The 21,686-nt window shown below is 42.3% G+C and overlaps 1 protein-coding gene across 1 annotated transcript in view; it reads left to right on the top strand.

The window, feature by feature from the left end:
• Positions 1 to 1,430: 1,430 nt before the first annotated feature.
• trim24 (tripartite motif containing 24) overlaps positions 1,431 to 21,686 on the top strand; it is a gene marked incomplete at its 3' end in the record, with an annotated part of 71,619 nt that continues 51,363 nt past the window's right edge. Inside the window, exons 1-5 of the mRNA XM_084331094.1 lie at positions 1,431 to 2,199; positions 2,548 to 2,669; positions 4,263 to 4,410; positions 5,551 to 5,683; positions 18,383 to 18,499. Of these exons, the coding sequence (XP_084187220.1) occupies positions 1,920 to 2,199; positions 2,548 to 2,669; positions 4,263 to 4,410; positions 5,551 to 5,683; positions 18,383 to 18,499 (800 nt within the window). The 5' untranslated portion in view covers positions 1,431 to 1,919. The remainder of the gene's footprint in view (positions 2,200 to 2,547; positions 2,670 to 4,262; positions 4,411 to 5,550; positions 5,684 to 18,382; positions 18,500 to 21,686) is intronic.

Genomic DNA, 21,686 nt, shown 5'->3' with positions numbered 1-21,686 from the left:
GAACAGATGTAGCCCTTCACTAGCTTCTCAAAGCACTTCATGGCTATGGAGGTGAGGGCTACAGGGCGGTAGTCGTTGAGGCAAGCGGGCGTAGATTTTTTGGGTACAGGGATGATGGTGGACTTCTTCAGACAGGTGGGGATGACAGCCCGTTCCAAGGACAGGTTGAAGATGTCAGTGAATACCGGGGCCAGTTGGTCGGCACAGACTTTTAGGACGCGGCCGGGGATGCCGTCCGGTCCTGCTGCCTTCCTGATATTCACTTTTTTAAAGATCCGTCTCACCTCATGCTCTGTTACCCTGAACACTGAGTCTCCATCAGCAGACCCCCCCCCCCATTGCCGTGGTTTGTAGGCTGGTGTTGTTATTCACAGCCTCAAACCTCGCATAGAAGGAATTGAGATCATTTGCTAAGGAGATGTCACTGTTCAGTTTGAGGGGGGTTCCTTTGTAGTCTGTCATTGTTCTGGTAAATCTGGTATGTCATAAATGTATAGATGTAGCAGTACTGTCTATCATGGGGGACCCTGATGTAAACAAGACGAAAGTCTTTCTCTGGTCTGCATCCCCTTAACAATTGTGTGTATTGAGCTGTACTGTATTGTACCCATTCTGCAATCTGTTAATAAAGTTTTCAATCAATCAATCAATCAATCAATCAATCAATCAATCATCAGCTTTGTCCGGGTTTCCCAACTGTTACAACTGCCATCATACAACTTGCAGAGAAACAGATGTTGGAGTTTAAGAGAATAAAATGGATCTTTATTAATCCTTGAAGGGGATTGGGTGTCGGAGCACAGGAGAGGGGGGTTTCTGATGACTTTGATCATAGTAGATAAATAATAGATCGGCTATAATTCAGTATGGTGGATTTTTTATGTCACTATCCTCACATGCTGGTAGCTGTATACTGACTTACTTGCAGATTTATATAGCCTAAAATGCAATGGATATGTTTATGATATTGACATATTTGGTATACTTGCCACTGTCAATAAAGGAAAAAACAACTATCTTGCGTGTGTTTTCTGCTTTCGTGTGTCTGTGTGAGATACGGAAATTACACTCTATGTACACTCACAATGTGACTTTACAGAATAGCATAAACATAATGTGTATAATGTAACGATAATGTTAATTATTTGACCAAGATTCTCATCGCCTTTTTTTTTTACCCTCAAAAGAGCTTCGCATTTTCTTTTTTTTTTACTCAAAAGGAGCTTTCGGCAACGTGTAGTCTATTACCAACACACTTGCAGTTCCGCGTTCGGGTTCGGCCAATCAGATCGCAGAACCCGAACGCGGAACTGCAAGTTTGTTGGTAAAAGACTACACGCCTTTCGGCCCGTCTGTTTCCTGGGCTCTGTCGGACACCGTAGCCCGGAGAGCCGCAGTGCTCCCTGGGTATTGTCACTGTGTGTGTTTTGAGAAAGAGTTCACAGATGGTCGCGTTTTCCACCTAACGCTATATATGTTCTCGCTTCATAGCTAATACCGTGTGATTGTTTGTCATTCACTATTGTCTAGCGACATTCTTGTACCGTTATATTTTATTTTTAATAACAGGCAGGACGACCACGACCCGCTTAACTAAGATATTGAATATATGTATGTGCTAGCTACAGTTGGCTAGGTTAGCTAAGTCTAGCTAACTTAACGCTAGCTTAGAGAGTAGAACGTTAACTTCCAGGACAACGCGACGTCGAGCCAAACAAGCCGGGCGTGTAGATGCATGTGTCGTGTCATGAATTGTGTAATGCATAATATTATTAGTATTCATATTTCTGATCTGGCTTCCTTATTAGCCAGAGAAAAATAACGTAACGTTATTTAGCACACAGCCATCTTTCTTTGTTGCTAAAAAACGCACGAATACATTGATTGGTTGAGTAGAGATTGAATCTCTTGAAAAAAAAATGGATGAAAGTTCCGACAATCTTGACAACGATGACATCGTCATTATCGTGGAGAACGAGGCGGAGAGTTTGCCCGCGGAGGAGGAGAGGCTGAAGCTCCTCCAAGCCTCCTTCGGGCTCATGGACACTTGCCCCATCTGCAAGTTGAGTTTCCACAACAGAGAGCCCAAGCTGCTGCCGTGTCTGCACTCCTTCTGCAAGAGGTGTCTGCCGCCGCCCTTCAAGAGCGCCGACCCGCGGCGGGACCCGCAGGCCCAGGGGGGGGACAACAACAAGCCACGTGAGGAGGAGGATGCCCCTGGTCCACTTGTTGTGTGTTATGATGATGAGCCACATGGCCCTTTGTCTTAGAATAACACTGGCCATTAACCTGACACAACTGATGATGATGATGATGATGAATTGAAAATGGGGGACCCTGATGTAAACAAGACGAAAGTCTTTCTCTGGTCTGCATCCCCTTAACAATTGTTGTGTATTGAGCTGTGCTGTTACTGTACCCATTCTGCAATCTGTTAATAAAGTTTTCAATCAATCAATTGCACTAGTGTGTTTAATACAAAAACCATAACCCTAGTGCCTTGCTGGCTAAAAAAACGTCCCTTTTCTCCCCCCCCCCCCCTGGTAGTGGTGGGAGCCCTTCGCTGCCCGGTCTGCAGGCAGGAATGTTGGGAGATGGACGTCCTGGATAACTTCTTCGTGAAGGATTCCGCCGAGGTGCCTAGCAGCACCGTTGAGAAGACCACCCAGGTAGATCAATCCATGCCCATAATTATTCTCATATTAATCTAGTTTTCCTGTGTGGGTGAGTATAGGCCATTTGTGGTGAGTGTAGTCAGTAGGGGTTGGGGGATATATTGTAAATGGTATTGTGATATTGTCTCCCCCTATGATATTGTATCAATCTGTCAATACATTGCGTTAGGTCAGGGCCATATGGGAGGGTGGGGCATGACAATATACATACATATCTGCTGGTGTGGTATACATATGTTATACATCTGGTGTGGGGAAAATGTTAAAATCTTGTGATATACAGTATAGAGATAGGCATGCGTAATGGTTTCCCAGATTGAGTACTGTCTAGCATTACTTGCGTAGTGCTCCATAGGATTGGGTATCGTTAACATTTGAACCTGGGAATTGATACCGGTACACAGCGATACCTATTTTCTGTACTTTACTCTCTCTGTAATAGCAAAACATTTATTTCAGTTGTAATTATTTCAACATTGTTATTTAAAATATTTTGTTATTTATTGTAACACACCACACAAAATAAAACCCCTCCCTACCTTGCTCTCCCAAACCGTTCCTACAACCTTTAACATTGCATGATCATGTATATAGGCCTTAAAAGGTCTTAAATATGATTTAGGTTAGGAAGTTACTTCTCTGTTGTGATAACTTCTCTGTATCTTGTTTAAATGTGTTTGGGCTGCAAAGTCAGAAGTACCGGTAAGTAATAATCGGTTCCCTGACAACAATTCATGTGGAATTTCTTCTTTCATAGTAATTTTCCCTCATACTTTTTTGCCAGTACAGCTGTGAAATGGGTATTCAATTATATTTCAAAGTAGTCTTAAAAAGTCTTAAGTTTAACTTGACGTAACTATGTAGTTAGCATGTTGGAAGACGAGTCTTGGCGTCTTTGTAAGGAATACAAATACCAAAAAAACATTTGATTGAAAGAAGGTAGCAAACGTCACACCTAAACCACGCCGTAGCTGCCAGTAGTTCCTCATAGGACGCTGATTGGTCCAAATCACTGTGGTTCAAAGGAGATGGGGCAAAAGTGACCAGCAGTAAATGATCTCAACTCCTTGCTGCCTTTGACTGAGTCGGGAGTCCGAGGGGGACAGATAACCCATTGCAAAGCTCCAACGGTATCGTTTGTCCGTGAGTTAGCTAGTAGTTTGTGAGTTAACTAACCACTTTTTCATCTCTGAGCTACACAACTAAATATGAAAATATGGATATACACGTCTCCTATACTGTATGCCGTCAAACTAGCCATCTAGTCTAATATAGAGGAAAGACATTTGCATGGTGTTTTTAGGAAGCGGGGTGTGGCCAAAAAACACACAAGCAGTATTTCTAAGCCCGATTGAATACCCAAATAAACATTTAGTTTTGTCGCACAAGGGTTTAATATATGCCAAAGGCATCCTTCATTAAACCCAATACATTTTTTTAAATCATCTGTTGCTTTTTCTTTTAAGAATCATATTATATGGTATTGTTGTTGTCCCCCTCGAGTGTTGTGATAGTATCATGACATCAGGAGCTCTCTTGGTGACTTCCCCTGCCGACAACTTGGTTCCTTCTCTCCCTCGTCTTCAGGTGTGCATGAGCTGCGAAGACAACACGGAGGCCACCGGCTACTGCGTGGAGTGCGTGGAGTTCCTGTGCGTGACGTGCATCGAGGCCCACCAGCGCGTCAAGTTCACCAGGGATCACACCATACGACAGAAGGAGGAGATGTCCTCAGGTACTGTGACCCACTGACATGGGCTCTGTGTCCGAAATGGCACAAAACACATTTACCGGTGTACCGGTAGAAGGTTACTTTTAGGCCTTTTCACATTTACAAATGTAACGCACATAGCTAGCGAACTGCGTGCTGCCATTGAAATATAATAAGCTAAGTTTGTGGAAAAAGACACGTCAAAGAAAACATGCGAGTAGTGCAACATAAACCTTGACGTAAACAAACGTATTCGTTCTGAAATGGAGAGCAGTGAGCGTAATGCGGGAGCTCCCGTTCCCGATTCATGACGTTATGAAGCAGAAAGAGGCCGATGACTCCATGACTGTTTTGTGGGCAGTTTCGGACAAATTAACAATCGTATGCACGCTTTTTATTGCCATTCTCTGAGTAGTGTTGATGATTGTGACAAGCATATTACTGTACGCCCAACACAGCTAATCTCTGTTTGTGCTGTATGGTGAAATTAGTTTGGTCAATTATAAGTCCCATCGTTGTGAGCATATAGTGTTTACTTGGCTCCATTGTCATGTCCGAAGATGCAACAATTGTACTGCTCCTATTTATTGTTAACAAATATACCATAATACCGAAATATACCGCGATAGAAATTTTAGCCAGGTGTCATGTATTGGACTACAATGAAAGGTTCCACAGTAAAGTTAACTGAATGGTCTCTAGGCCCCGAACCGGACGGTTCAGATTTGTATTTACAAACCATTCTATCTTAGCTAGCATATACGTGAACTGCAAAGGCACGTTTGACAGAGGAAAAACAAGACCATTGGGAATATGAACATTTCCCTCGCATATATTATTCAATTACTAAGAAAGACTATGCAACTAAAATTACAATATAATTCCACTGCAAAATGAACTTCCATGGGCTCCGCCATTTAAAAAAAAAAACGCCATCACCACATCAGTCACAACTCGGATGTGGAAAAAGTCCGCTTTCAAAGTGGGGAATACCAGAACAGTGGGTCGTTCTCACCTCTTGCATGGCTTTTCCATCACCAAGTTCTTCCTTAATCCACCTCTTGTGGAAAAACCTTACGTATTTGCGCACTTCCTCGTTAACCAGAATTGATCTTTCCCCTTGGTTTCTCCTTGGTTTTGATGTTTTCCCCTTGTGTCTTCCAGAGGCTGTAGGCTTGTCCACCCAGAAGCCCGTATTCTGTGACATCCACAAGCAGGAGCCGCTGAAGCTATTCTGTGAGACGTGCGACCGGCTGACCTGTCGAGACTGTCAGCTACTGAAACACAAAGACCACAAGTAGGCAACCCTGTTTCCCTCTTTAACCACAATTACTGTACAATTACACCTTTTTCTTTAATCAAAACATCATAGGAAACATTCTCGCCTTTGGATTTCACTCCTGGTTTAGAGCTCTTAACAAAAACGAGATTAGAAAGACACCCCCCCCCCCCAAAAAAAATATATCAATACCGCAAACAAATTCTGTGGAATGAAATACAGACATTACACCACTTTTCGGCTTTTCACTACACATTACAGGACGGCAATAGAAAACCTTCATTCCAATATGTATAGGACTGATTAACAATGTGATGTCTGGCCTGTTTTAATATATTGTAGTGTGTATTGTATTGTGGTGATGTTTGAAGTATCTTTGTGCCACAGACTGTACACGATAGATATACCAAAGGGACAAATTAATTCATTAATTTGTTCAAGTAGGGCAGCTTGCATATGTCCCTTGAGATAGGGAGACGGAGGTTAAGATGGCTCTGCCATGTATTGAGGATGCCCAATGAAAGGTTACCCAAAGTTGCCTTGAGATGGACCCCAGTTGGGAAGAGAAAGAGGGGTAGACCAAAGAACACCTGGCGAAGAACAGTGATGATGGAGCTGAAGGAGATGGGTCTTTCCTGGGACGAAGCGCAGGCCAAAGCACGAGACAGGATTCAGTGGCAGTGTATGATTGCGGCCTTATGCCCCAACCGGGACGAAGAGGATAAGTAAGTAAGTAAGTAAGGGCAGTGTAAGAAATGTACATGGATAAAGGGCAATTATTGGGAAATGGTGACTGATGTTGTAATTAATACACTCTACTGTGTAGGGCTGACCTTCGATTTTCTTTTGAAATTCGAAGCTTCAGGGCTGAGAACGTTGTCCGGCATTGCATATGGCGGGGGGGGGGGGGGGGCAGCCTCGTAGATGTATCGTTGTAAACGCTCATCCTGCTTGAGTATTTAAACCCCGCCCGCACAGCTCAGCTCGGCCCAGAAAACAAACTACATCGTTTCAAATCGAGTGCAATACCGGCTGGAAGGCGTAGGCGCCGGTATTTGCCCTTTGCGAGCTCGGACCCAATCCCAATGATAAGATCAGGCTGGATGGATGAAAAATGAATGGATATAGTTAATAAAAGAAATAAGGATTAAAACCCGAGATTTCTCTTGATTGGCGCTCAATGCATGGTGAGTTAACCCGACTTTTTTTCCCCGGGCGGTCAGGTGGTGTAGCGGAGATTGCATTCGTCACCAACGCCGGAGATGCTGGATTCGCGTGTTCGAATCCAGCTCCCGGCGTTGTCACCAGCTTGGCTGGCCGTTCACACTAATACAATTGGCAGTATTAGAGGGTTGGAAAGCTGGCGGGTGCAGGGGAGGAAACTAACTTTTTGGCTTACCAGCCAACTGGCGGGTATCTGATTTTTTTTACCAGCCAAATAGATTTTTTACCAGACAAAAAAAATCGCTAATTGTGATAATTACTTCTTTGTACGTCTTCGTCTAAATTGATTTTCAATCATAGTAAATTAATCACACTGTCTCTACTCTTCAAAATATTACATCATTAAATCACATATTAACATGAAAGAGGGAACTATTCTGGACTGGGTTGGGCTGAACTGGGCAGTGAAAGATGCTGGGTTGGGCTGGTCTAGGTTATACTGAATGATGAATTGAAAATGAATTGAAAATGGGGGACCCTGATGTAAACAAGACGAAAGTCTTTCTCTGGTCTGCATCCCCTTAACAATTGCATGTATTGAGCCGTACTGTACTGTACCCATTCTGCAATCTGTTAAATAAAGTTTTCATTCATCACAGCTCAACTACTAGGAATGTGTGTCTGACTCTTAAGTGCAGGAAATATTCATCAGAAAGGGGGGACATGATGGAGGGAATGGAAAGAGCAGGTTTGACAGGAGCAGGGTTGAAGGGATTGATTGATTGAAAAGTTTATTAACAGATTGCAGAATGGGTACAGTACAGTTCAATACATACAATTGTTAAGGGAATGCAGACCAGAGAAAGACTTTCGTCTTGTTTACATCAGGGTCCCCCATTTTTAATTCATCATAACATATTGGAGTGTGGAGGAAGTGGACAAGGCATTAAGCAAACAGGACTGAAATGGGGGACCCTGATGTAAACAAGACTAAAGTCCTTCTCTGGTCTGCATCCCCTTAACAATTGTGTGTATTGAGCTGTACTGTATTGTACCCATTCTGCAATCTGTTAATAAAGTTTTCAATCAATCAATACTGGGTTGGGCAGTGAAAGAACCAAGCATTTCACTGTAATGTAATAGCTAAATAAAACAACTTGAACTTGACTTGTTACATTTGCACTCTGGTTGTATGCCAAATGTATTCTGGTTGTACTGTACTTGTGCTGTAAGATGACAATACATTGGAACCGAATCGACAACGCTAGGGGTTCAGCAGGTGTGTTCTGAATGCCAAATATGACAACATCACCGTTGTGAAGGGCATATGGGCGACTGGTGATATGCTGGGAAACCCGGTAATAATAAAATGTCACTCGGCTGCATTTAAGCAAAGCCGCTCAGTATAGTCGTCCACTATGTTGAATGCGCGTTATGGTAGCTTGTTACATGCTAGGTAGCTAGCCGGCTAATGCTGGTTCATGGTTGACTTGTCATTCTCATCCGACTCGAAGGAGACGCGTCGCGTGCTGTTGTTCGCCCCCATGTCAGACCGCACCGATATCCGAAAGCGACGACTCTACATGCAATTATTTTCATCCACTCATGTGTTTTTGTAAGTTTGTCTACGTTGTCAAGCCAGCTGCCGGTGGCAGGAGTTAGTAGGTCTGCGCGCAGTGGTATGTCCACTTCCCCTAGATGGGCGTCATCTTCTAGAAAACGAGTGTTCATTGGAGGAGCTTAGAGCGCATCTGTACAACGATGATGTTCATTGGTTATGGTCTGATTATTATGTGGCGCAAATGGGAGGAATCAAGGGGGGAGTCAGAGTTCGGTTTGTGTCAGTGAGCGAATCAGCAGATTGCAGAATGATTTTTTTGTTTTGTTTTGTAATTACTAGTACTCGCCAGACTGGCGAGTGCTCTTCATGAATTACTCGCCAAACGTAAAAAATACTCGCAATTGGCGAGTAAAGTGGCCTAATTTCCTCCCCTGGGCGGGTGGGTCCTGGGCGTTGTGGACAGCGACCCCTACAGTTCGGTCGGGGCGCCTGCTCAGCAAGGGTAGGATCTGGAGAGAGGTAGTGCGGCCTCCCACACGTTACACTCTCCCAGTGAGAATCTGCGCGGCCAGGCTGGCTGCCGGCAGGCTGCACATGTGTCGGAGGAAAGCATGTGACAGTCTCCGGCCTCTCGGACCAACAGTAGGGGAAAGTGCGCAACAACCAGGAAGGGTGGGATGGGAGAAAAATCGGAAAAAGAAGGAGGGGGGAAAAGATATAAAAAAAATAAAGAAAAACGTCATTGGCGCAGAATGAGTTAAGTTAGTTGTAATTAAGTATATTTAAATAAACCTTTATGTACTTACTTTAGACATGATAAAATATACTTTAAATGTAGTCAAAGTAATATTAATAATCTAATATAATTTAGTTTGATATTAGAAAAGTACCTCTTTGTATATTTAAAATACATTAAAATCATACAAATGGTTAGATACCACGCTTCACTCTGTACAAGATAGCTGCTGCATCTCTGGCTAGATACCACGCTTCAGGCCATGTCCAGACGAAAACTATTTTGATCGTCTTAGTTTTCATTTCGTTTTAATAAAAAAAAATAAGGTTTCCGTAAAAACGAAAGCGTCTCGAGAAATGTCTTTCCTGTTTTAGACGTCGCTCTTTTATTTTGAAACCCCCCGACTGGAAGTGTTATCGTTGTTTTGTTGCTAGCAGAATAACTTTTTGTCGTCCGGTTCTGTGCTTTTGAGCTAACGTAACATTAGTTTCCAAAGGAGTGGAGAGAGAGAGACCGCGGCTCACACGCACAAAATGCAGCTACAGCCTACAGCAATCGATGATGAGGAGGATTTTAATCGGCAGGAGAGAGTTTTCAAAGCTGTATATATAATATGGTGCGTGCAGCTCAAACTACCCGTTGTATTAAATTAATTGATTGATGTTTAACTTGTCCCTGTGTCCAGTCCTTTCGACTAGCAAACGTTGTCTGTATTTAACGTTAACTCAGGATACCACTGTCTTATTGTAGCAAAGGTTGTCTGTATTTAACGTTACCTCAGGATACCACTGTCTATTGTATTTACCGTACTTTTCGCACTATAAGCCGCACCTGAATATAAGCCGCAGCAGCTAAATTGAATGATGTGTACATATATAAGCCGCACTGGACTATAAGCCGCAGGTGTTTTAATTTTTAATTACCATATGTAATTAGCATTGGGACACAATACTGTCAGACAAATAACAAGAATTAACTCATTTACAAGTTGTATTAAGTTTAGCAAATAAGGGAACAGACAAATAACATTTCAATGCAGTCAAAAAAGCAATATTTAGATTTTTACATTTTCGGGTTTGGTCACGTCGAGTCACATATAAGCCGCACCGTTATATAAGCCGCAGGGTCGAAAAATGGGGAAAAAAGGTGCGGCTTAAAAAGAAAAAAAAAAGTACGGTAGTTGGTTAGCTATTTAGCTAATGTTGATAGCATTGAATAGCATCAACGCTAGCTGGCTGGCTACAGCTCAACACCAGCCATGGGAATACTATTTACTAAATTATAGAGGCTTTTTAATCGTCAAGGTAAGAGAGGATTTGTCATGATCAACTGAAGGCGTATGCTATGGAACAGTATGTGCTTGGCTACTACTTCGGTTTTCAGAAAAAGGCCCACTATGTGACGCTAATCTCTAGCTTGTATCGTGTATTTCATCACAGTAGCCTCCGTGTTAAATAAACACTTCTAGCCAGGACATATCTGGACATATAAGACATATATGTATCATGTTTATTTTTTGTTGGCTGGGTTTTCGCATGCGGATTAAGGGAGATGTCAATCTGTTGTCGACGGTGGTAGTACAGGCGCAGTACATTTAGCTGTAAAAGCCCGATCAAGCTCAACAGCTTCTGTAACACGAACGCAACTACTCTGTACATGCCATTGTTGTGATGTTGGCTGAGTTTGCACATGCGGGTTAAGGGAGAGGTGGGCTATCGCGCCATCGGTTCAGGAAAAGACGAATATCGTTTGTAAACGATGCATGCTGCATCTCTGACTACATACCGCGCTTCACTCTGTACAAGATTCCCACCTCTAGGTATGGATTTTTACTATACTGTCATCAAAAAGGAATAAAAACATCCTTTCAGCAGTATTAAAAGAAATACAGTTTTCAATGAAATGGCACCATGACAATTGTATTGCAACATAAAGACATAAACAATATGTCATATCACACTGTAATTTGTACTAGGAAACTAAATACCTTTTATACCATCAAAACATGCGTGTCAACTTATGTATCAACACACTTAAGCAACGCTCGTCAGCAAAAAAAACGAAAACATTTCAAACAAAGGTCCTGCTGTCACTTTTTATATGGGACAAATACAATAGTGATCTGGTGTGACAGATGCACTGGTCTGATGTATAGTGACTTTCAGTATTGTACAGTCATGGCAGACGACCGCCATGCTGTGATTCCATTATGGCCTCAGTGACCCATGCAATGCATGGATGAACTAGTTCTCTCGGTGACAAACTAGTTCACTCAGTGACATGTCATCATCCATAGCATTCCTCAAGCTGTGTCCAGAGTGTCACAGCTCTCTGCATCTGTTGTATGTCTATGTACATTATATCTGTCTGCATCTATGTTGTATGTCTATGTACATTATGTCTGTCTCTGCAGCCATAACTATTTAATCATTAAAATTGTATATATATATATATATATACCGTAATTTTCTGACTATAAGCCGTGCCTTTTTCCCCCATTTTTCGACCCTGCGGCTTATATAACGGTGCGGCTTATATGTGACTCGACGTGACCAAACCCGAAAATGTTAAAATCGAAATATTCCTTTTTTGACTGCATTGAAATGTTATTTATCTGTTCTCTTATTTGCTAAACATAACACTTTGGGTGCCGGGAAACGCTTAAACACGTCATTCCCGGCCATGCTCAAGTTGCCGAAGACGCTTTACAGCGTCTTTAATATCAATATTTCAAAAATCTGGGATCGGATTCATATGTCCCCTCCGCTGGCCTGAGATCCACCAGGAGGACCCACTGAGCGCTCTGGCGGTTCAGGAGCGCCATCTGGTGGCCGATCGGCGCAATCGCTTAACAGGAAGTGCCGTAGAGGTTGTGCTGCACGGCCGTATTACTTCCGGGCACTCGGTACATGTCCCGGGACTCTGGCTCGTCACACTACATAGCGATCGATTGCCAATAACTCGATAAACAACATGATTTGGACGTATATACCATTATACAAGCTGGAGATGGACCGGGTAAATCTACATCCCATAATGATAAAATGTCTACTCAACGATGATCGCCCAACGGCGCGCGGAGACTGGGGTGAGTTTTAGCGTGTAAAGTTACCGTCTTCGATACTAACTGCTATTATCAACATTTGACCCACATTAGATGATTGGTATAACGCTGCCCACGGAATTATAAACGCCCCCTAGCCCATCCGGTCAACATCAGATGACGTGTAGTAACTTCTAGAAGTACGTCTAGTTGGAATTTTTTATATCGCGCTGATTGCCATAAAACTGTATTGCATCATCAATATAATGTATTTGGGGCTATAGATCACATTCTGGAGAAATCTGCAGAAAGAGATGAAAACATACTTATACATTAGACCATACTTTACTATGAATATGTGAATGAAAAAGTTTAACGTTGCTACACAATGAACAATACATATAGGACTTTGAATGGGCCCTAATAATGGCAATGTAGCAATAGAATTTAAGTTATAGCCCTGCAAAGAAGGGGACTTTCTCTATAGACAAATAGAGCCGGCAACCTACGGTTGATAATGAATTTAACCCATGGCAGCCAAAGTGTTAATACAACTTGTAATTACATATGGTAATTAAACATTAAAACACCTGCGGCTTATATATGTACACATCATTCAATTTAGCTGCTGCGACTTATATTCAGGTGTGGCACTGGCTTATAGTGCGAAAATTACGGTATTCTTTTAAATAAACACCTTTTTTTTAATCTACTTTTTCTCCTTTTTTTATCCACTTTTTTCTCCCATTTTCTATTTTTTCTCCCATCCCAATTTTCATATCGTCCAATTCAACCCTCCCCTGTCTTTCGAACGTTGTTTCTTGCCTCCCACAAGCCGGCTGCAATGTGGACTAAGTCATACATAGCACAAGTCCCCTCCGATACTCGAGGTAACAGCCGTCGCATCTTTTCACCTGCGCGGCTCGATCTTTCAGCGACAGGGGTCTGGGCATTGGAGGGGCCCCGCCCCCGTCGCTTCTTGATTCTACTGCGCAGGCGCACCAACCGACCTGTAGGAGTCGCTGTCCACAACGCCCGATCCCCACCCTTCAGTTTCCCTCCCCGTAATACGGCCAATGTGTATTACTGTGGACGACCAGCTAAACTGAAAGCAATGTGGAGAGCGGGGCTCGAACAGGAGGCATCCTGTTCGAGCCCAGTCTCCAGCATTCGTTGCGAGCGCCTTGCCCACTGCGCCACGTAGCCGCCCCCTTTTTCTCCTCTTTTAAATTTTTCTCCCATCCCAATTTAGCCGTGCCAATTCTCCCCTCCCCTGTCTTGATCGTTGCTTGCATGTGCCCTCCACTGGCCGGTTGTAGGGAGGATAGAAGCCATGTCCCCTCTGATACATGTGGAGGCAGCCAGTCACATATATATATATTTTTTTTAAGATGTATTTTTATGAGTTTATCGCTTTTCCTGGTCAGACATGACCGACAGATGCAGTGAGGGTGAAACGGGAGAGAGCAGGGGAAGACATTTGGCAAATAACGGCGGGTCTGGGAATCGAACTCGGGTCGGTCGATCCGCGACGCAGCGCGGTACATGGTGTGCTACTGGAGCGCCCCATGTCACATCTTTTCACCTGCCAGCGCGGACTCTCATTGGCGAGGAGTAACGTGTGGGAGGCTCACACTGCCCCCGCCATTTTCCTGACTTTGCTGTGCAGGCGCCCCAACCGACCTGTAGGAGTCGCTGTTCACAACGACCAGACTACCACCCATCGACTTCCCTCCCGCTAACTCTGCCAATTGAGTCAGTATGACGGCCGGCCCAAGCCGGAGCCAACGCTGACAGCCGGATTCGATACCGGTGTCTCTTGCGTTGGTGACGAGCGCAATGTCCGCTGCGCCACCCAGCCGCCCTAAATAAACACCTTTTGATTATTATTATCTTCTGTACGGTTATATGAGGCTATAATAAACACATTAAAAGAGCAAAAAATATACAAAAATGCATTACATTTAAATTGTTCCAAAGCAATCTATTTGAACTGTAGGTTAAGTAGGCTTAAAATACAAACTGGTAGTAATATGCCTCCATAGTGCCGAGTATGGCTGGATTAGCATTAGAGTTGTTCCGATACCGATACTGGTATCGGAAATGCCGCCGATACTGCCTAAAACGCTGGTATCGGTATCGGCGAGTACACGTAAATTCTAGCCTCCGATCCCATGATGTAATTTATCTCCTGCCGAGTCCTGCGGAGAGTGAGGATTATAAAATGAACATGTTTTAAAGTGTGATGCTGTGTCATTTTAACAGCAGATACACTTTCTTAAATTCCATTGTCCCCGACAGTGCGGTGTGACGGGGAGCTCGGACGGGAATCGGGCTGTGTTTGGCTGGTGTTATGATAGCATTAGCTGGAAAGATAGCTAGTTGGAACAACATCCGCTTTTAACGTTACATCAAATCAGATGATCGCCTGTCCTTTCTCCAGGACCTAACACTGTCCGTGACCGTCTATCAACAATAATGCACCCACGGTGAATTGTATTTAAGTTAAGTAGCTACGGACTAGCGTTAGCTGACTATTACTAACGTTATCAATGCGGGAAGACGCGCTAGGTCAGTTAGCTTAGCTTGATAACGTTACCGTGTCTAAAGTTGGTGCTATTCACATAATCCAGCAATAATGGCTGCAGACCTGCAAGCAAAGTACAGCAAGTGCCAAAGGATAAGAGTCTGAGGCGGAGTTTCAAAAGAGAATGTTGAATATTTATTTTGCATCAAAAACCACAACATGAACGTTCTATCTGCCACTAGCTTACAGACTGAATAGGGTATATCTGCAGAGCCACTGAGTAGCGAGTGCAACACCGTTTAATGTCCGTGTGGATCATTGGAGTAGGGTATATCTGCAGTGCTGCAGCCCATACTCATTGATTAATGATACTAATACAAATCTATACAATCACCTGTTGTTGAATAAATACTATACGTTCTAGTTATTACTAAAAAACAGTATAACAGTATCTAAAAAAAAAAAAAAAGTATAATTTATATAATTTTTTTTTAAATTTTTTTTTATGCACTGGTATCGGATAAATATCGGTATCGGCCGATACCCAAAGCTTAGGTATTGGAATCGGATCGGAAAGGGAAAGATGGTATCGGAACATCTCTAATTAGCATACTTACTCCTGGTACTAATATGCCTCCATAGTGCAGAGTAAGGCTGGATTAGACTACTTACTAGTAGGGCTGACCTTCGAAGCTTTTTTTGGCAATCGAAGCTTCGGGGCCGAGCTTCGATTTATTTTATTTTTTATTATAATATATATATTTTTTTATCTTATGTTGTAGGACTTATACAGCACTTTTGTAAACTTTGTTGTTTTTAAATGTGCTCTATAAATAAAGTGGATTGGATTAATTAATTAAGTAGCCCCTTTCGTGACTGTGACGCAGCCAACAAGGTTTCACTCGGCTGCGCTGCCTGGGTGCAGTGGGGCTGCTCTCACAGCCAACGACATGACATTACATAATTATGTTGCAACCTTCGTCTATCAAGCAAACAATTATATTCTATTTAATTTATCATTTATAATTATATCAGACAATGCACCTACAAAAGCAGATGATTACAATTAAATTAGCCAACTTGGTAACAGATTAGTCATAGCAGCATAGGCATAGCCTTATTAATGTTTTGTGTGGCGTCGTGTACAACGATACTTACGTTTTTTTAGGTGATTTGACAAAGTTGTTGTAGAGTTGTGATATGCCATTTTCTTCTGTCATATCTGGCACTCGGCTTTTTGGGCATTGTCTTTGCATATTTTAAAGGGGAACTATTTTACTATTTCTTTCACTATTTGGGCACTTTTACACAATTCCTGTGAGTCTATGGAACACCTCTGTAATATATATATTTTTTTTATTCATTGTTTTGTATTTCTAATCAAGTCCTCAAAAACAGCATTTTTCTACCTCAAGATCTTAAGCCGTTTTGAGCCTGGGCTCCAACCACTGTGTGCAGCTCATCTTGTATCTCAACATTAACATGCAGCAGTGTCTTTCTGACATCACAAATCATCACATTTTCAGATGACTCAGTTCAGTGAGGGTGAATATTGTGAGCGGAGAATTGGAAGAATGCGCCAATATGAGAATTAGAGACATAGATCATATTAATATAAGTTCACATAGCTAGGAAACAATGCTAAACACTCAAAAAGGCCATTTATAAGATAGTTCCCCTTTAAAGTGTAACCACACGTCTGATGACTTCTTCGTCGACATGTCTGCTGCACATGGCCTTGTTGTTTTCAACACAGATAATCTCCACGTGCTTGTTGTAGAGAGGTGGAGTCGAGGCGCCGCTTACTTTCGTTTCATTGGAATGGAGGCGGGAAGGCGCCGCTTACTTTCGTTTCATTGGAATGGAGGCGCAAGATTTTGGAGGACATTTTTTTTTTTTTTTTTTTTTTTAACTTAGTTTTTTTTTTTTTATGTTCGAAGCTTGTGCCATCGAACGAAGCTACGAATCTTCGAAGTATTTAAGACAGCCCTACTTACTAGGGATGTGAACAACAGTTTCTTTGCTAGTCAACATGTTGGAGGCATATGTCGTTTTGTTTTAAGATTCTGATGTAGACCTATCAATAAAAAAACTATATGGCTTAGTTCGCCACAAAATGTATCTCAATGTACGTTTTTTTTTTTTAAACTCGCTGCCATTCCAATAGAGTGTCTGCGCCACACAGCTAGTTTGGGCTGTGTGGTCAAATTAGTTTGGTCAATTATAAGTTCCATCGTTGTGGGCATATTGTAGGGCCCTATGGAATCATGGAATGGCGTGGAATTATCTACCAAATCCATTCCGAGACAACGGACCCAGTAGGCTACTTTGTTGGCGGTGTGAAAATATGCTGAGATATATTTGGAACCGTTTGTGTTTAATTGTAAATCTCTGTCGCATAGACAGTTGAACTGAATAAAAAAAAAATATATAAAAATGACTGACCTGGCACTGAACATTGAATTGCACTGGCACTGTTTGCAGATGTACTGTTATTAAAGTTAGTTAAAAAGATCATAAAAAAAAAAGAATATTAAATCGGAGAAATCCGAAAACAGGGAAATTAAAAACCGAGAAATCCTAAACAGGAAAATTCATATCCGAAAACAGGAAGAGTTCAAACGCATTCCATAAGGGCCCTAGCATAGTGTTTACTTGGCTCCATTGTCATGTCAGAAGATTTCGGTGTGCTGCACATTGTTTTGGAAGCGAGAGTGTGTCTGCGTCATTGTTTTCACAATCTCTGTCTCTGCATGTCCACACTACTACACAACCCCTGCTTTTGTAAACGCAGACGGGGACTGTACTGTGGACATGAGTTTCAGTCAGTTTTACAGTCAAGTGTTGCTACTGATGATAATAATGCAGGACTTAGGAAGTCTTTATTTGGCATGCAAACGACACACACGGGAACACACACATGCAATTTTCTTGTGTCACCTAATGCGATTGAGTCTCTGCACTTGACCCATCTCGTCGGCCTTCCCTCCATGGGCAGCCGGGAGCAGATAGGGCGTCGACGTGAGCCGCGCACCGGGGACCAATCCTGCCCGTCTTCGCCAAGGACGCCACAGCGTCAGCAATCTGTTGTGCATGTTTTTCCATTGGGTTTATCTTATCGGGGGGGGGGGGGGGGGGGGGACCCTTGCGAGCACGGGGAGAACATGCAAACTCCACACAAAGGCCTGGGAGATACCCCACCTGGGTAACTGGCATCATGGAAACCTGGTCCCCAAGCGAGAATCGAACCCTGGACCTTCTTGCTGTGAGGCGGCAGTGTTCACCACTACACCACCGTGCCGCTACACAGTTACCATGCAGGCACGCTGTATTTTTGTAGTTGGCTAACATTAATGAACTACCGAGCATTGTTGTGTGATGATGAGCAGAACTCATGGATGAAAACTGCGTGTAGCCTATTGTTGTACGACTGTCGTCTGGTAACGTTAGATAGATGTGTATTGTCGTGTTGAGGGAGAGCGAGAGAGGGGTCATTAGAATGTGAAATTGGCAGACTGTGCACACGGCAGACCACTTGAAACCACATACAAGAGGGGAACAACACAGCTAACCAGTTTTCATACAGTTAATGACAGCGGATAGCCGGCTATCAAAATAACTGTTATGCACATCCTTAATGTCTATGTTAATATAATGATATAGTGTGTTCTACTCTCTGTGCCCAGCTATCAGTTCCTGGAAGACGCCTACAGGAACCACAGGCAGCATCTGGAGAACATGACCCAGCAGCTGCAGGAGAAGAGGAAGGCGATAGAGGAGGTCTCCAACTCCATCAACACTGGGTAACAAGGACTTCTCTACAAAGATTGAGTAGTTTTCCAGGTCTGGAGAAGTTATGGAAAATGATGCATGTCCAAAAACATTTAGGAAATGTCACGGACATCCGTTTTCACCTGGTCAAATGAAACCTATCATGCTTGGCTGCTGCTAATAGATCTAGTTATCTTTCCTGATAATTTAAGCCCCAAGTGATTGTTTGGCACTCAAATTAACTATTTAACAATAAAAACATACTACATAAATACTACATATTAACCTAGACATGTTAACATCGGCGTGTGTAACGGTACACAGAAGTTCGGTACATTTGGGAAAAAAGCAACAAAAAATCCCAAATTATTATTATTAAGTTATACGTAGTTCCACCCAGTTTCATATAGTCCCCCCTGAGAGAGTTGGTACAGCCTGGCCCTGTAGTGTATCAAGCCGTAAACACAGCAGTGAACGTACTCAATGGTTTTGGTCCTGTCTGCTTTGGTATTTAGAGGCTTAAAAGCAGCAGGGATAAGTAGTAGTTGTTGTCAGGTTTCTTTCTGCCTGGCTCTGGTGATTGGCACATCAGGGTGCTAACTATATCTAAAATTAGCTATCAGAGATCCAAATTTTTTTAGTTTGTTTGTTACATTAAATTTGTACCAATGACCCAATTACAATACAGATTATCAGAAGAAGTGAGACAATATAAACATTTGTATGGCTACTGCTAGACATACAACATATATGCAGACAGATATTATGTACATAGACATACAACATAGACGCAGACAGATATAGGTCAATGATATTGTGCTATTTGTAATGGAATAGTCACGGAATAGTCATGGAATTTATGTATGAAACCTGATATGTTTTTGAGTCTGGCAGGGAGCCATGGTGTTGAACCTTGTTTTGCAGGGTAACGTTTCTTTCTCTGCTGATACTTGTTTCTTGGGGGAACCTCTTCAGAATACAGGACGAGGCCCGGTGGCATCACTTGAGCATTTTTAGATATTAACCCTTTAATGCCCAAAGCACCAAAATCCCAGAAAACCCTTTTTTGATTTCATGCAAAATATTCATTGAATATTCGAATGCATTACATTTACCTTTCATGTAAGTTGACCATGAGAATTAGTTTCACGCTATGATATAATTTTGACACAGTTTGCCATTTTTACAGTATGTGAGGAAGGAGATTTACAATGATATGACAGTTGTGAAATCTATGCCTACCAACAGATTTAGTAATGGCAATTCACAGCAAAGATGTTAATGTCAAAAACCCATTTTACGTCCTTACTGCCCCCACCACTGGGTCCATCATTACTAGCGCAGATTTCACAGCTAAGCTTTGTTCAAACTAGCAGAACTTTATTTCCAATTCTACTGAAGATAACACGTTTTCCAAAAACACAATGTTTATGAAATGATGTACAATCATATAGATTTATTTTCCATTTGATGAAATGGCGCAGCAATAAAAAATACATTGTTTTAAAATATTTCATTCCGATAATCGACTGTCCAATCAGAAGTGGGCAAACCAAGGCTGAGGTGGTTACTTCACTCACACGCATGGGTAAAACACAAAAGTAAACTGTAACTGGGTTTAAATACACTATAACATAGAGGCAATAAACAATTATAACATTTGCAACACTTCACAACTATTTGACATCTTATAAAACAACTAGAACCACAGTGTTGTGCTTTAACCCATTCTCTGCCACCACTTTGATCATCCTAAACCATCCTCTGCCAGCGCTATTTGTCTATGGAGATGTTCACCTTCTTTGCAGGGCTATAACTTTTTAAATTGTATTGCTAAATTGACATTACTATGGCCCATTCAACATCAATTATCTATCGTTCAGGATGTAGGAACGTTTTACCTTTTCATTCACACATTCATACTAAAATACCGTCTAGAGTATAAATATGTTTTTATCGTTTTCTGCAGTATTTCATAGAACGTGAGATATAGGCATAAATGCATATTAGATTATCAAATGCAGTTTGATACCGATCCATGCTATATTAAAAATTTCAACTGTACATGGTCCTAAACGTCATGACTGATGATCTGCGGGTGAACGGAGGGGGGGGGGGGTGGGGGGTTTATAATTTATAATTCAATGACCGACGTTAACACTTTAACCGCCGAAAACGTCGGAACTCGTCATTCCCCGCCATGCTCATTCCGCCGAGGACGCCTTAACTCGTCTTTGATGTCAATATTTCAAAAATCTGTCATCGAAATCATATTTCCTTTCCGGAGCTCTGAGACACAGTGCTGATCTCCTCTCAACTCTCTAGCGGTTCAAGAGCGCCATCTGGTGGCAGATCGCCAACCGGATATTAACCTTTGAACCAGTAGTACTCATGCAAATGTGGTCCGGCCACTCTCTATAGCTCCCCTCCATCTTGAAACACTGGATTAGGCCTGCCACGATAACACATTTTGCTGGGCGATTAATTGCCCCCGAAAATATCGCGATAAGCGATATTATTGCGACCGGTTAGAGAATTTTTTTTTGGAGAAATTTATTTCCCAAAACTTTTATTTTGAAGCCCACCGCTCCGTCTTTTCCGGTGTTTTAGACTTTTATTTTGAAGCCCACCGACCGGACCGGAAGTATTGTTGCGATTATCAGGTACTTTGGGTACCAGAAAAGTCACGTGAAACACTGCAGACCACTGATTGGTCAGAATAGAGACGCGTCTCTAGGATTTCATAAGCATTATGTTTGCAGCAGGCACAAGTGCAATAAACAAAGGATACAGTCACTGTGTATTCTGCCTCATTTATTGATTAAACAAAACCGACATCAACACAATTTGCCACCGAGCGGAGAGTTTAGTCTCGCAAAAAGATCGCTGACTTGTTAAGGCTTGTTGTTAGGTTAGGTGCTAATGTTGTGCTAGCGTTTTAGCATGGCTATCGTACATAGCGTGATCAATATAACTCGCTATTGATTGTTTGTATGAGTAACGTTAATGCTAGTAGAATAGACACAACGTGAGGTAATCACCATCCATTTTAAACCGGTTATTACCTAATGCTAACGTTAGCAAATAGACGCGACTGGTAACGTTACAGCTAACGTTAACGCTTGTAGAATAGACACAATGAGAGGTAACGTTAGCGTTAGCAGAATAGACACAACGAGGGTCTCGTTAATGTTGTTATTGATTGATTGATTACTGTGT

Source organism: Notolepis coatsorum, assembly GCF_963971535.1.
Source record: "Notolepis coatsorum genome assembly, chromosome: 15".
NCBI lineage: Eukaryota > Metazoa > Chordata > Actinopteri > Aulopiformes > Paralepididae > Notolepis > Notolepis coatsorum.
Note: the sequence above shows the minus strand (reverse complement) of the source record. Positions and strands in the feature narration are given on the sequence as shown.